General features: G+C 38.6%; 1 protein-coding gene across 3 annotated transcripts in view; it reads left to right on the forward strand.

Annotated features, from left to right (window-relative positions):
• LOC149540188 (Rhodanese/Cell cycle control phosphatase superfamily protein) overlaps positions 1–15,807 on the forward strand; it is a 108,460-nt gene that overhangs the window by 16,721 nt on the left and 75,932 nt on the right. For all 3 annotated transcript variants that reach the window (XR_016356371.1, XM_089801338.1, XM_089801339.1), the window contains exons 3-5: positions 107–207; positions 355–469; positions 1,378–1,455. Coding sequence is in view for 2 of the 3 variants with exons in the window: in XM_089801338.1 (XP_089657464.1) it covers positions 107–207; positions 355–469; positions 1,378–1,455 (294 nt within the window). In the remaining variant the exon portion in view is untranslated. The remainder of the gene's footprint in view (positions 1–106; positions 208–354; positions 470–1,377; positions 1,456–15,807) is intronic.

Genomic DNA, 15,807 nt, shown 5'->3' on the forward strand with positions numbered 1-15,807 from the left:
TTACAATTTGAATGCACATACACATTTTCAATGTTCTTGGTCATTTTACACTCATCTACTTGATTGGGGGCTAAAATTGTTACTGCATCTGCATGTTTTGGTCCAGGTAAATGTTTTAATTACAGAGTCAGAGAAAGCACTAGGCATTGATCCAGAGAATCCAATTATTCCAGTTGTATTGGTTATTGGTGGTACAATTTTCTTCGGGTAAAAATATTTTATATCTATGAAATTTATGTTTTTCTACATTTATGTCAAATGTCAATACAGTATCATTTATGATTTGGTAAGTTTGTTTTCAGACTAGGATTAATATGCAAGTGAATTCAAAGCAGCTGAATTTATTCCATGCAGCGTTTTGTATTGGGGATATAATTATGGAGGATATTCAGGTGATCTAGCTCCTAAAGAGGCATCGGACCTCCTGAGAAAGGAGGGAAATACTGTGCTTATTGATATCCGGCCTCAGGCAAGCTTGCTGCAAATCTCACGTTTCTCCTGCTTTACATATTTTTGGAAATCTTCTTTACATGAAAGATAAGCACCGAGTTGCAAGATTCTCCATTAAAGAATGTAATGCCTTGAAAAACAGAGAATGAAAACAATGAGTTTGTTAGTCACAAACTGTTTTGATATGAGATTACAGTTTTATTTTCAGATAATTTATTTTAAGTTAGGGCAGTTACTTTTAGAATCCTGGTGAGATTTTGTAACATGTAGATTTGAACCCATTGACTAACTTTGTTCGGTTGTTAGACATAAAATAGCTTCATCATGTCTGTTTAAAATTTGAATACATCTCTTGTCCCTATGGATTCTCTTGCCAAAGTTCTAATGTCCAAGTGGAGAAAGATTTTGAAGTATTTTTGTTTTAAGGGGAAACTGCAGCCTGGACTTTCATTTTTTTAATTGACTGTGGCTGAAATGGCAGCCTATTATTTGGACTTCTTCTCTGCAGTTATTGCGGCACAACCATATATACAAATTTAAGAAGCTCCTCTTACAATGTTTCCCTTCCCACATATCTAGTGTGTCATTTCCAAGTGAAAATCCTTACTACTAACGTTATCAGGGGTTATAAAGGGCAGGTCTGCTATTTTACATTTTAACTTGCACTTTGTTCAAATCAGCTAGTTCTTAATAGAAGTACAAGCCATATTGAGAAGGCTCTAATGAAAGCATGGATTTCATGTGCATATAATAGACTTTTTAGTAGGTATAATTCTGAGTTCATTAAAATTTGGATCGGAAGGAATTTTCAAACCTGCATGGATGTATCTTTAATCATTTCCATGAGCAAGCAAACTATTTTTGCAAAATGTAAATTTTATCAAATCTGACTTTTTATATGAATTGACGCTACATGTAATACTGAAGGAGATGAAGGAAAGCAATGGTATACCGGATTTACGAAGAAGAGACAGATTCAAATTTGCAGCAGTGGAATTCCCAAAGGTTGGTTGGAAATCTCTAACCATAATATTTTTGAAGTTGAAAATAGGTTGTCTCAAACAGTTTTGACAAAAAAATCTAAGCTATGTGGAATTAAACTTACAAATAAATCTGATAAAGTTTATCCTATTAATTCACAATATGCAAGAATCTTTCAAATTTTGTCAGTTTTTTGGAGGTAGGAATGAGATTATTATAAATATATGTAGAAAAGCTTAGTTACCTGTCCTTGTTAAGCTTCAGACATGCAATCATTGTTGAATTGTTTTTGGACCAAAAAAATAAAATAACTGTGTAATGCCTGTTAATTTAGTTGTATATTATGATTTATCATAAATAAACTGTGGATCAAATTAAAACTCTCAAGGAATCTATATGTTTTCTAACTGAAATATGAGAGATTAAATAAGAAATAAGATATTGTGGTCTACATTGCCTTACTATCATAATGGCGGCACTCATCTGCTGCCAATTATTGGTTTATAGCTAAGGATTAATGGTGTCACTATTCTAAATGTTGTGTCACAGTACAACAGAAAGGATAAAAACAAGATAGCATCGCACGTACTTGCAGATGTTATGATTTATGACAATTTTCATCTAATAGACCTTTCAAAAGGATTTTGACAATGGAAATGGTCCATGGCAACCATTTGAGGCTGATAGCAGTTCTAAAAGCTTAAATTTTGTCTGAGTGAATCCTTTAGCTTGATGGTTGAATGATTCAGAATTTGAGAGTGCTTTTAATAAAATAATTCTATTCACTATAGCATTTATGTCTACACACACATATACACGTTTTAATGTGTGCACACACACGAGTACACGAACACATACGCATACATGTTAAGATTAGAGGAACATAAATAACACTTACATGCAAATATAACCAATATCAGAAAATAATAAACCACATAGAAGAGCGACATAGATTTAACGTGGTACACCCAATCCCTAGGCTATGTCCACTGACAACGAGTTCAATATTCTTATTATCTAGTGATTACAGCTTGATTACAATTTGCAATCCCTTGGGATTCAATACTGCCGCAAGAAGCTACTGTTTAATCATACATAGTAAAATCCCTAACCCTAAGCCATTTTATACAATCTTTTTTTCGCTTACAAAATTTGGGCCAGAATATTCCGACCAATAGAAAAATAGCTCCCGATGCTTTTTGCAATAATAAAGTCATTTGAAATTTTGGGGCGCTGCCGCCAAACCCTCGTAGAATAACTTGGGGGGGAATTGCGCCAAATGAAGTGGGGAAAAATTAACCTCCGATCTGATTAGGCTCCACGTAATAACAATGCTCATGCATGTTAATATTTTAGTCCAAAAATAGAGATAATCAGCATTAGAAGATCATAAACAATTCACAAAAGACTCGTAAGATTTATCCTAGGAAAACCCTTCCACATGAAGGGAAAAACCCAACCACACCAGCTAAATATCTCTTTTATTGATCAAGAAGAATGTTCATTGTACAAGGATTTCACTTGATCCCATTACAATATAGTATATACCAAGCAATCAGATAAATAGATTGCATAAGACACTATATCTTTCATGTGAAGGTCTCTTTGAGTCCCAAAAATAAGACCCTTCATATTTCCATATATTCAACACTTCACATTTACACATGCATGCCTCTTCACATGGCATATAACACGTGTCTTTTTGCATAATATTAACTTAAATATAATCACAAATATGTCTTTCAGCTGAAGATAACCATAATGGTCATAACAAATATATTTCTATCTCATAAAATCAGAGATAAAGATCTCTATCGCAGCTACAAACTAAAACGCTCCCTCTTAGCAAGATAGAGATCATTTAGTCAGGCATGCACACATAGCTGCAACCAAAGATAATAAATTTGCATAACATATGTTATCTCAGCATAGCATAATCCACCATAGTTGCACATAGAATGAAGTCATACACATGCCTTTCACCATGCTTGCTTGTGGAGGGTAGAACAAAGATTTTTGTTTTCAAACATCTCTTGGAGAAGGATAAATATCCTCCGTGCCTACTCACAGAGGGTGGTCCACCATACCTACTTGCAGAGGGTAGAACAAGGGCTTTCACCTCAAACTTCTAACACAAAAGAATGCGTTTCCACCATGCCTACTTGCAAAGGGTGGTCCATTGTACCTACTCGCAGAGGGTGGAACGAGGGCTTTTACCTCAAACTTCTACTAGAGAAGAATGCATTTCCACCATGCTTACTCGCAGAGGGTGGTCCACCATACCTACTCGTAGAGGGTGGAACGAGGGCTTTCACCTCAAACTTCTACCAGAGAAGAATGCATTTCCTATTACGAGGTAATTGGTAAATACTTGCTTGTTATTAATAGAGACCGAAAGGTCAATTTATACAAAAGAATGAGACGATGTTTCCTTAGGAAACGATCGTAAAGAATAGAAACATTCTATTCCAGAGAAAGCAAAAAACGAAAGCAAACTAAAGCTAAAAATATTTACAAGATAACCATTAACTAATAATAGACATCTTATCTATTATTGTAATACCCTCCCTTAATGGTTAATCTATCTAACACACCAAGCTGTCCTTGGAATTTGACAAACTTATCAGGACCAAGAGGCTTGGTGAGAATGTTTGCAGTCTAATCTGTGGTAGGAACATACTGCAGATCTATAGTCCCGTCTTCAACCAGCTGTCATATGTAATGACAATGAACATCCACATGCTTGGTTTGTTCATGGAAGATTGGATTCTGTGCTAACTTGATAACGCCTTCGTTATCAACAAACAGAGTAGTTGGTCCTGCTGGTGACATCTGCATATCCCCAAGCATTCGACGAAGCCAGACAGCTTCACATCCTGCCTTAACAGTCCCTCTGTATTCAGCCTCTGTAGAAGAGAGAGAAACTGTCTGCTGCTTCTTGCTGGTCCATGTGACTGCACCGGATCCCAAATTGAACACATATCCAGATGTTGACTTTTTATCATCAACAGAGCTTGCCCAATCTGAATCTGTGAACCCACTTAGTTTAGGATTAGAACTCCGAGAATACAGAAGTCCATAATCAGAAGTACCCTTCACATAACGAAGCACACACTTTGCTGCCATCCAATGATCAGCCTTAGGAGCTGTCATAAAGCGTGAAATACAGCTGGCTGCGAAGCTGATATCAGGCCTAGTAGCAGATAGGTAGATGAGGCTGCCTACTAGTTGCCTATACGTAGTATCATCAACGGAAGGAGAATGAGACTTGTCTGATAACTTGAGACCTTTCTCCATAGGTGTAGATGCAGGTTTGCAATCCTGCATTCGGAATTTGTCTAACAAAGCCCTGGCATATTTGGACTGAGAGATGAATATACCAGAAGACTGTTGCCAAACTTCAACACCTAAGCAATAATGCATGAGCCCAAGGTCAGTCATATCAAAAGACTGGCATAAGTGTTGTTTGATTCCCTGAATCAAAGATGCCGAACTGCCAGTGATGATCAGATCATCCACATAGATAACCAGAAGGATGATGTCACTGCCAGTAGTCTTGATGTACAAATTTGAGTCTGAAGAACTCCTCTTGAAGCCTTGATCACTGAGGTACGTATCAATCTTGATGTACCATGCCCGAGGGGCTTGCTTCAAACCATAGAGAGCTTTTACCAATTTGAGAACCTGATGGTCTTTACCAGCAACCTTGAAACTAGGAGGCTGCGTCATGTAGACCTCTTCATGGAGATCACCATTCAGGAAAGCACTCTTTACGTCCATCTGATGGACCTTCCAGCCAAACTGTGTTGCCATGGCTAGGACTAATTTGATGGTGCTCATCTTTGCAGTAGGAGCAAAGGTCTTCTCATAATCAATGCCCTGACGCTGAGAAAAGCCCTTTGCCACTAAACGAGCTTTGTACTTATCCAAAGTACCATCTGATTTGTATTTGATTTTGTAGACCCATTTGCAACTAATGGGTTTCTTCCCTGGGGGAAGATCAGAAAGGACCCAAGTGTTGTTCTTCAGCAGGCTCTGGTGTTCAGATTGCATGGCCTGTTCCCACTCTGGAATTCCTTTAGCCTCGGAATATGTTTGAGGTTCAAACACACTGTGAATGTTGGCCATAAGAGCAAAGTTAACAGAATCTGTAGTTTTGCTCTTTTTTCGAGCAGTTCTCCCATCAATGAGCTCATCATCATGAAGATCAGCAAGTGTCTTAGCCCACCACTTAGGCCGGAGAGGAGAATGACCAACAGTAGTACTAGGAGATGCTTGATCAACAGGATCCTGATCAGAAGAATCTGGATCAAACTCAGGTGAAGCATCTTCAAAATGAGGTGATCCTGCAGGAGAAGCCGAAGGTGTCTGTACAGGTATCACTGGCAGGACTGGAGCTGGAGGAGCTACTGGAGCCCTCCCATTAGGTGGACCTAATGGAAGCCGAACTCCTAAATCATGAACCTGCATAGGCTGGTCTACTGGATCAAGAACAGGAGAAACAGGCATGAATGGTCCTCGCTGCTCATCAAAGACTACATCGCAGCTGTATATGAGACAGGATGTCTCAACATCAATAAGGCGGTAGGCTTTGTGAAGACTGCTATATCTAGCAAGCATCAGTTTCTGACTCTTGGCATCCAACTTGGTGCGTGAAGCATCAGGGATCCAAACAGAAGCAAGAGAGCCAAAAACCTTCAGGTGACTGATTCTGGGCTTGCGACCTGACCAGGCCTCTTCCGGAGTTTTAACTTTGACCGCCACTGTGGGTGACCGGTTCAACAGATAAATTGCAGTGTTAACTACTTCTGCCCAAAAACGCTTCGGAACATGTCTGTGTTCGAGCATGGAACGAGCCATCTCGGTGATTGTCCTGTTCCGACGTTCACCTACACTGTTCTGTTGTGGCGTGTGGGGTGTGGTGAACTGGCGTTGGATGCCATGTCTATCCAAGAAGCTAGAGAAAACATTAGAACAAAATTGCCCCCCATTGTCTGATCTAAGAGTAATAATAGATTTCCCAGACTCTTTTTCAACTAAGGGTTTAAACTTCTGAAATATAGTAAATGCATTGGATTTCTTTTTAAGGAAATACACCCACATTTTTCTACTGAAATCATCTACAAACAACAGAAAATACCTGTACCCAAGAACAGAAGGAGTGGCCATAGGGCAGCAGATATCAGCATGAACAAGCTGAAGGACTTGAGAAGCTCGCCAAGAATCACCACTGGGGAAAGGTGTGCGATGTTGCTTCCCAGCCTGACATGCGTCACAAACTCCAAGGTGTTGGGTTTGAATCTCTGGCAAACCAAGAACAAGCTCATCCCGAGCAAGTTGTGAGAGATAATGCACATTTAAGTGCCCATATCGTTGATGCCAAAGTGTGCTGATGGAAGATCGCCGAGCAGCCATAGCTAAGTCCTGAGAATCACCAGAATCAGTAAGTTTGAAAAGACCATGATCCTCAAGACCAACTGCAACAGTAGACTTAGTCGCCCGATCAGTAATGGTGCACTGATGTGAACTGAAGGTGACTGCCAAGTGTGGAGAATGTCGCAGCAACTGACTGACCGAGAGTAGATTTAGTTCCATCCCTGGAACGTAGTACACATCAAGGAATATGAGCTTCCTCCCAACAGACTGAATTTGAATGTTGCCTTTACCAACAACCGTGTACTCTTCTCCACCACCAAAGATAACAGAATCTGAATAAGGCTAGTTGTCAGTAAACCGGTCTCTGCGGTGAGTGAAATGTCGAGAGGCACCTAAATCAATGTACCAAGCAGATGACTGCACATGATCTGCGGGTCTTTTAGCCATGAAGGCGTAAAAGGCAGATTCTGCCTGCTCAGTGTGCTCTGCACTGTTCGCTTTGGGTTGCGAACCTGATTGCTTAGACTGGGCAGCTAAGCATTTCCGACATGCAACCTTCATGTGACCATACTTGTGGCAATAGTTGCATTGAATGTTCTTCTTTTTGGTACCATCGGATGCTGGAGCAGAAGACTTCTACTGAGATGGTTGCTGAAACTTGCCCTTATCTTTCTGAAAGGATTTCGCAGCAAAGGCTTGCTCAGTGGAGGTGGCACTGGAGCTGCTACCGAACTGTTGTTTCCACCGATCTTGCTGAAGTAGCAGAGTGCAGAGATTAGTGAACTTTAGATCAACACCAGTAGATGTGATGTTGAGAGTCTCGATAAAATGCTCATAGGAATTTGGTAAACTCCGAAGAGTGATTACCACAATATCTTCTTTCTCCATCTTGCGACCGATGGCAAGTAACTGATTACGGATTTCTTGAATCTGATTCAGATGTGCTTGGAGCGAGGTGCGCTCATCCATGACAATAAAAAACAGTGTTTTTTAGAAAGAAGGCTCTGCTTTTGTCGGAAGTCTCATGAAGACCTTTTAGATGTGTCCAGATTTCGGCCGCTGTCTTGCCGGATGGAATCTGAGAAAGCTGGTCATCAGCTACGGAGAGTTTGAGAAGCATTACTGCCTCTCGATTGTTCAGATCCCATGTATCTTGATCAGGACCCGGAGAAGTCGAACGCTGCTTAACACCCAAAACAAGTTGATCGGTGTTTCGATATTCGAAGATTGCGATGATGCGCTGCTTCCAGGTTCCATAATTGCGACCATTGAATTTGGAATTATGCTCGATCAGAATATTTGTCAGAGATGCCATGGCACGTTTTTCAATGAAAAATTGTGAAAATCTGTGAAGGCACGCTCTTCGAGGCAAAAATACGGAAGACCCAGAAGAGAGCTCGAAAAACTCAAAAGGAATCTGCTGTCGTTTTCTGAATCCGCTGGCTCGAAAATCGAGGCACAAAAATTGAGGCACCCAGAAAAAACGGACGACAACCCAGTTGAGCTCTTGAAAAACCCATCAAGAATTTGCAAACAAAATATTTTTTCGACCCCAAAAATTAGGGTTTCGAAAAAAAAGGCCCTAGCTGAAAAAAGCTTGAAAAAACTTCAGATTTCTTGATAAAAAATGGTCGAATCTGCTTCCCAGCAAATGATTAGAGACTGAGACGTTGCAAGACAGAGTGTGACCTCCAAATGATGGCGGATTTGCAAAGGTTTGTGAAAAAAAACGCAGAGCTGCGACTGATACCACGTGAGCTTGCTGAAGAGAGAAGCCATGATTTTCACCAAACACAGAGCCATGAGTCTGAAGGACCAGACAATCCGTGGTAAAAAAATACCAATAAAAAAAAAAAACGCGATTTTCAGATACCAGCTGAGAATGGTACAAAACGACCACGATTTTCATGCAATTTGCAGACCCGTAATTCGGGAATTTCTCCAAGCAGAAAACCCTAGGTGGGTTTTGGAGAATTTAGCTGAAATAATTTTGGAAAAATTTAAACAAATAATTTCAAGAAGAAATTATAAAATTTTCCGAAAAAATTTAAGTATTTAGCTCTGATACCATATTACAAGGTAATTGGTAAATACTTGCTTGTTATTAACAGAGACCGAAAGGTCAATTTATACAAAAGAATGAGACGATGTTTCCTTAGGAAACGATCGTAAAGAATACAAACATTCTATTCTAGAGAAAGCAAAAAACGAAAGCAAACTAAAGCTAAAAATATTTACAAGATATCCATTAACTAATAATAGACGTCTTATCTATTATTGTAATATTTCCACCATGCCTACTCGTAGAGGGTGGTCCACCATACCTACTCACAAAGGGTGGAACGAGGGCTTTCACCTCGAACTTCTCCCAGAGAAGAATGCATTAATCACTGACATTTAAAAGAGACTTTCTCTCAGCAAAGACAACTTTAAACATCATAAAAAGAAAACTGATTCCAAGTGCTTTACTGTCACACAAGATTTGCAAAGGGTTTGACATCTCCCTCTGTCACATAAGCTTCCTCTGAAGCTGAACATCTCGCTTTGAATATGCATCATCAAGGCAACATCCTCATCTTATTGCTTCTTGTTGTACCTTGCAACCAAGAGAGATATTCTTATTAAATCAAATACTCTCAATGATAGAACAAGAATTCATGATCCATGCTCAAAGATATAAACATAGAATTCTGAACTTGGAAAGTTCGCTGTCCATCATTCTGGGTTTAGGCAGCACGCCATGAGTGTACACAAAAAATGATCTGCTATTTCTTCATTAATTGCAGCTTGTAACATATCTAATATCTGCAGAGACTCGGAAGAGACACCACTTATGCTTGCATCATCTCACTCTCCAAAAGCATTAGCACATTCCTAGTGGAATCATTGATCCTCACATTATAGAGATTGCAGAGCTCAACCAGCAACTGAATCGATTTCCCTATGACCCTCCTTGCCTTCTGAAGTGCATCACAAATCGACTGACAATGTAATATATATGAGAAAAATTAAACTGTTTGAGCACAAGCCTCTTAGATTTTTCAAACTCTTCAAAGCACTAATAAGAACTGGGTAGTCATAGGGAGCATCTAATCTTGACAACAGCTATAATATAGAATACTGATAAACTTATGCACTATTTCACAATTGATAATTTTTTTTCCGACAATAACACCTCTATAGTGATATTGAGACACCAGATGGAATGTAAAACCATATAATGACAATATAATCTCTGACCATCAAGTGTGACATCCAGCTACATGTAGCAATGATGAAAATTTTTCATGCGAATGAGTGATTGAAAGATTCTGAAATCTTTCACACCACAAGTAGAACTAGCCTGCAGCAGCTCTCAAAAATATCTACCTCATTCCTGATCTTCAGTTGCAGATCATATCATCGTCTTCTGTTTCTTACAATACTGTGGGAATGAAAAGTAATACACAATCGTCCATTACTTGGTGTATTAGCAGAAATGGAGTTCTAAACCAGTATAGCTTGACATAAGCTTTATCTTTGCTCCCTGCTAATATTTTTTCTTTGCATCTCTGTTACAACACAGAAAACTTCTTTGCACCATTGAATATTTAGCACAGAATACATGCAATCATTGGTCGTTTGTCATAAGAATATTAAAAACAATTTGCATGCATTGAAATCAACCGCATCCACAGACATAATGTGAAGAAAAGAAAATGGCGGAGGAGTTTTGATGCAAGAACCATAACTCCTGCAAGAGAGCCTCTCAGCATTCCAAAAATTCAATCAGATCTATAACATATGTTGACTATAGGAGCTGACTAAGAAGATATGAATGCACGAGCTGGCAAAAAAATGATAATGTCAATATCAATGTGATTCGGCATATACTCCAAAATAATAAAAAATAAAAATGGAACACGATAATAATAACTGTCACAGACTTGATGCCTTCTGATAACAAAACTGAACTAAATGCTTACGCAGAAGCCTCCGAATCATGTCTTTTAATGCAAAATAAACAAGTCTCCTTACGCATATTGGATTTGTACTGCGCCATTACAAAGTCACTGAAAAAAATTTGACATTACTAAATTATCTGACTTCCCATGGAATTCTTGTTGCTGCAGGAGAGTTGAAACATTGCGCTGGCAGGAAGAAACATCACTTTCCAATAACCCCTGTTTAATGCGATATTGAAATAAATTTGATGACATTGTTATGCATGAATATCAGTGCAAAAGACAGCAGAATGACCTAGCGACATCTTAAAATATTTGATAAAAGGAAATAGTAAAGAAAGATAACCAAAACACATCTGTTCAATGCAAACGTAGAAGACATCATTGTTTAAAACGATCAATAAAAAGCACATGGCTGTCTGATCAGAAGTCTGCCTGACACCCATTTTAACATGACTTTTTCAATCACAGGACTTCTCGCATCCACCAAATTCAAAGCCCGCATTCAATCTGCAGCTCGTGTAGCTGATGATCTTCCCCGAGAGAGCTGAAGATCTCCAAATTCATTCCTGCGATCTCTGTTAAACTCACCTAGAAATAACCACCCAGAAGGGCTGCATGACTTGATCTGAATCTAGATTTCCACTCGAGCAAAGCTCTGTTTTCTGCGAAATTTTGTATAATGAACAGGATACTCTGTCCAAGTAGACATTCTTATGAATAGAAAATTTATCATGAAATTGATGGATGCTTTTCTGACAATGATAAGATTCCATGATAGCTGGAATTACAAAAATTCAACATTTCTTCTTATTGCTGATATCGAACCTGGCTCTGATACCATGTTAATATTTTTAGTCCATAAATAGAGATAAACAGCAATAGAAGATCATAAACAATTCACAAAAGACTCATAAGATTTATCCTAGGAAAACCCTTCCACTTGAAGGGAAAAAGCTAATCACACCAGCAAAATATCTCTTTAATTGATCAAGAAAAATGTTCATCGTACAAGGCTTTCACTTGATTCCATTACAATATACCAAACAATCACATAAATAGATTGCATAAGACTCTTAATCTTTCACATGAAGTCCATCTTTCATTCCCTGTAGGCATTTGTGAATTGCTGAACAAGGGAAGGGTTTGGTGTCTTGATGAATGACATCCTCTGCTTCAGGCATCTTTCTCCCATTTCATTTCTTCAAGTTTGTGGTCATGCATCGGTAATTGTTCGTTGAGAAAAAAAAGCATGGACTCTACCTTCGCCAGCTTTGAGAACTGCTCCACTGTAGGGGTTCTTTCATTCTCCAGTTCGTTGGTTCTTTTATTGAATGCCTTGACCACTGTGGTCATATCAGGTTCCACAGAACCATCATGCCAAATATAGATGGCGTTGATGCACTTTATATGAGTGTCTAGACATTTGGCCAAAGTCTGTAGTTCCTTTTCCATTTCATGAAGTCTTGATGTCCAACTTTAGTCACAGTATTCCTCCAGTCTATATCCCTCTTGCAAATGGCCAACCCAGCCTCATCCACCACTTTCAGGGGTTTCTCTGATAGGAACTTGTGTACCCCCTACCTTTGAACTTCATGGATTTGCAGGAAAACTTCAGCCTACTTCTCCTCCTCATTCTCCCAGGTTGACATCTATGTTCGAACTTCGGTATCTCTGTGAGCTCATTATATACACCCCCTAGAGTCAAGAATGCATTTCTCACCATCTTTAATTATATCATCAACCCATTTGTCAAAAGTGTCAGCCAACATTTTACCCCTCTGAGTTTGACTGAGCATTTTTTGATTATCAGGGGATGTTGGATCAAAGGGTTGTGGCGCCTGAGCAATTGGATGAGGACTTGAGTTGTTAATAGCATCAATGTAAGCAGCCAAGGCCTTAATTGTTTGTCTCATTTCCTTCTTTTCTTTACCATCGTTCCAAGACCTGGTTAGCATCTTTCTAGCAGATAGCTCAAAAAATTGATGGTTATCTTGTTTTGTATTAGCTGTACCAAGATTAACGTTTTCTATTGTGAAATCGTCAACATAGGGATCTGTAACCTCGTCCTTCCTATTAGGCTTGGCCACCTCAGCTATCTAGATTCTTATTTTTGTATCAACATCAACCTTGGACTTGGTTTTTAGTTGCTTAGGCTTTACGTCCGTATTGGTGTACTTGCTCACCATTTCACCAACTGGGATTGTCACAGGGACTATGCTCCTTTTCTTGCAAATGCTCGTATTTAAAAGAAGCATACTTAACATTTTTGTATTTTCTTGAAACATCAGTTGATTTAAAAAACACTATGGTACATGGGCAAAAAGAAGCAATTTAGTAGAATCAAAATTTAAAAACTTAATCACTAAACAAATATTGATTCTTGAAAATAGTTTAAAATGTAATAAGTACAAGTTCTACAATTACCCGACGAGGAGACAAGAAACTTCAGTAGTGTTCTATTTCTTCTGTTGGTCCAACCATCAGTCATGAGGGTGTAACACTTCTTCTTCCATACCTCACGCTGCTTAACAATTGTGACTTTGACATTAGCCACCTTTCTAGCCAAAATAGGACCTTTTTAGCTCCTCATCATTTGAGGCTTTGAATGCTGCACCAAAAACATCATCATCTACTGCAATTTGTTAATAAGGAGACCTTAAAAAATTTAAATAAATAGATTAAGTATATTATTAAGTTATACTTTCAACTTAAAAATTAAAATAATCAACGTGGCATACTCTTGAGTCTTGCAAGTAAGAAAATCAAGACAGAATTTAAAATAATAATTAGTAATTACTTTTCTGCATTAAATGGAAGGTTGTAGAACCAAAAACCTCCAAGTGCCATTTTCTTCGCCTCATGATTCTCCTTGTTCCAACCCATGCTCTCAAGAGATGGTTGGGCACCTGGAGTCGTGTGTGGAACAATAAGAGAATTTAATATGGATTTTTTCTTAAAAATTCGAAGCCCAATGCTCACACTTGTAGTTTCACTAATAGATGGAGGTAATGGAGAATGAAGATTTCAAGAGTTCTTTGCACCAAAGTTTGTCATTTCTTCCATATACTTATATTTTAATTCATTTGTCTTCAAATTCCTCTGAATGAGCTTGCATTTCAGATATGACATCGTGGGGTGCTGCCTTGCGTGCCTTGGAATCGTGCCTTGGCATCATGCCTTGATATATGTGCAAGGTGATATTTCAATTGGTTAATACCTCCCACCTATAACCCCTCTATATTTAACATTGTAATGCCAACATGTAACTTCTTTTTTCGATCAGGAATGGCATGTTTCCAAGCCTTATTCCTTTGGCATCTAACAATGTCTATGTTTTGGTTACACTTAGGCTTAGATGCACCACTACCAAGCTTAGATATCATTCTACTGCTATAATATATCATAAATGAAAAAAAGCAACTACAAATTCTACATTCTAAAAAACAAAGATAGGGTTTCTTACTTTTCAAGTTTTCCATCAACATAAAATAAAATAAAACTAAAACAAGTGTAAACAAAATGGAAAAATAAATGTTTAAAATTTAGAACACGATGCAAAAAATGTAACCTCTTCAAATTTGCTCCAAAAATGAAGAAATGCACTTGTAATTTGTAGAGGCCTCCTCCAAATACTTCTTTTAACTCCTCTCAATGCATGAATGCAAGCCATTGAGGGAATTGGTCTCGTCCTTTAAACAATTTCCTAGTTCTAGTATTCCCTTTTTGTTGGGTTCCATTCCTCCTTTCGTGTCAAATTCCCCTCTAGATTTTTGAATTTGATGCCAATTCTTTGCTGACTTCCTGATTTTGCAAATCAATTATGTACTTCCTACCGTGACTCTCAATAGAGAGTGTTCTTCCAGTTGTGGTAACCTTTCCAAGAAGGGTATCACATGCCTTCTCCAATGAAATGACCATGAAGTCCAAGAAGAATTGCTGAGTACTAGTGATTACCTTCTAGGCCATGAGTATTCCAATTAGTTTCATGCTATGTTGGTCATTACCCACCAAATGGAAGGTTGGTGGCTAGAGTGTTGGCTTGCCAAGGGTTTTCCATATCTCTTTATGAATTACAATTATGCAAGATCTTTTGTCCACGATAGTGTTCATTAGTTTCAGCCCCATGAATTTTATTTCTACCATAGTCGATGTCCTCCTGATGCCAACCACCGGTAGCATGAGATCTTAGAATGTTTCTGGATTCAATTGTGTCACTGTTTTTTGCATCAACGTTTCGGATCACTTTGTGATCCATCATCAGTATGAATGATAAAGAACAAAAGAAGTGACCTGTTGTTGGACCATCTCCCTATTCCTTTGTTGGTTTGCCATTGTCCTAGTTTCTATTGTTTTGTTATCAACTATGTTGGTAATGGCAATTTCCTGTATGTCTATGAGGAATGCCTTCAACCGATAGTTGTGATTATACTCACCATGGGCCTCCCATATGGTCACACACATATTTTTGTGATGAACAAGGTCATCTGATCCATCTATCATGAATTTAAGGAGCTTTTGCTTCTCTCTCGTGTTTACTATCTTTCTAGTTTGGTTGGCACCATGTATGTCTAACCCATGTGGATTAACTATTTCTTTGCATAAATGTGCTTCAGTTGCACCCTTGGCCACATTGAGCTCTCAATCTATCCACCAATGTCATTCACCCCTTGGTCACCTCCTTCATACTAATACTTTTTTCTCCCCCAAAGTTTTTGATTCTAGCCGCCCATCCTTCGTACCCCTGATATGACTAGATTCGCAATGCCCAAAAGGGTGTTTTCAAATAATTTTGTTACGTCCCTATGGAGGTTTCTTTCCTTCTCGTCTTTGTCACATGTGGAGGGCATAGATAGTTTGCTCCATACTAAGTCAGACTTCAAACTCTCCTTGTTGGTTGCTACTTGTACTGAAGGATTATTCACGTGGTTCACAAGGTCCTCTCTTACCTTGTCGTGGAGTGATAAGTTTCTTGCAAATTCCTTCCACTCTTGTCTTGTAGTTTTTTTTCTGCCTTCCTTGTCAGTAGGCCTTCACCTCCCACCACTTGGCTTAA

Source organism: Cupressus sempervirens, chromosome 9 (genome assembly GCF_028749045.1).
Source record: "Cupressus sempervirens isolate cs-2001-9-10 chromosome 9, ASM2874904v1, whole genome shotgun sequence".
Classification (NCBI taxonomy): Eukaryota; Viridiplantae; Streptophyta; class Pinopsida; order Cupressales; family Cupressaceae; genus Cupressus; species Cupressus sempervirens.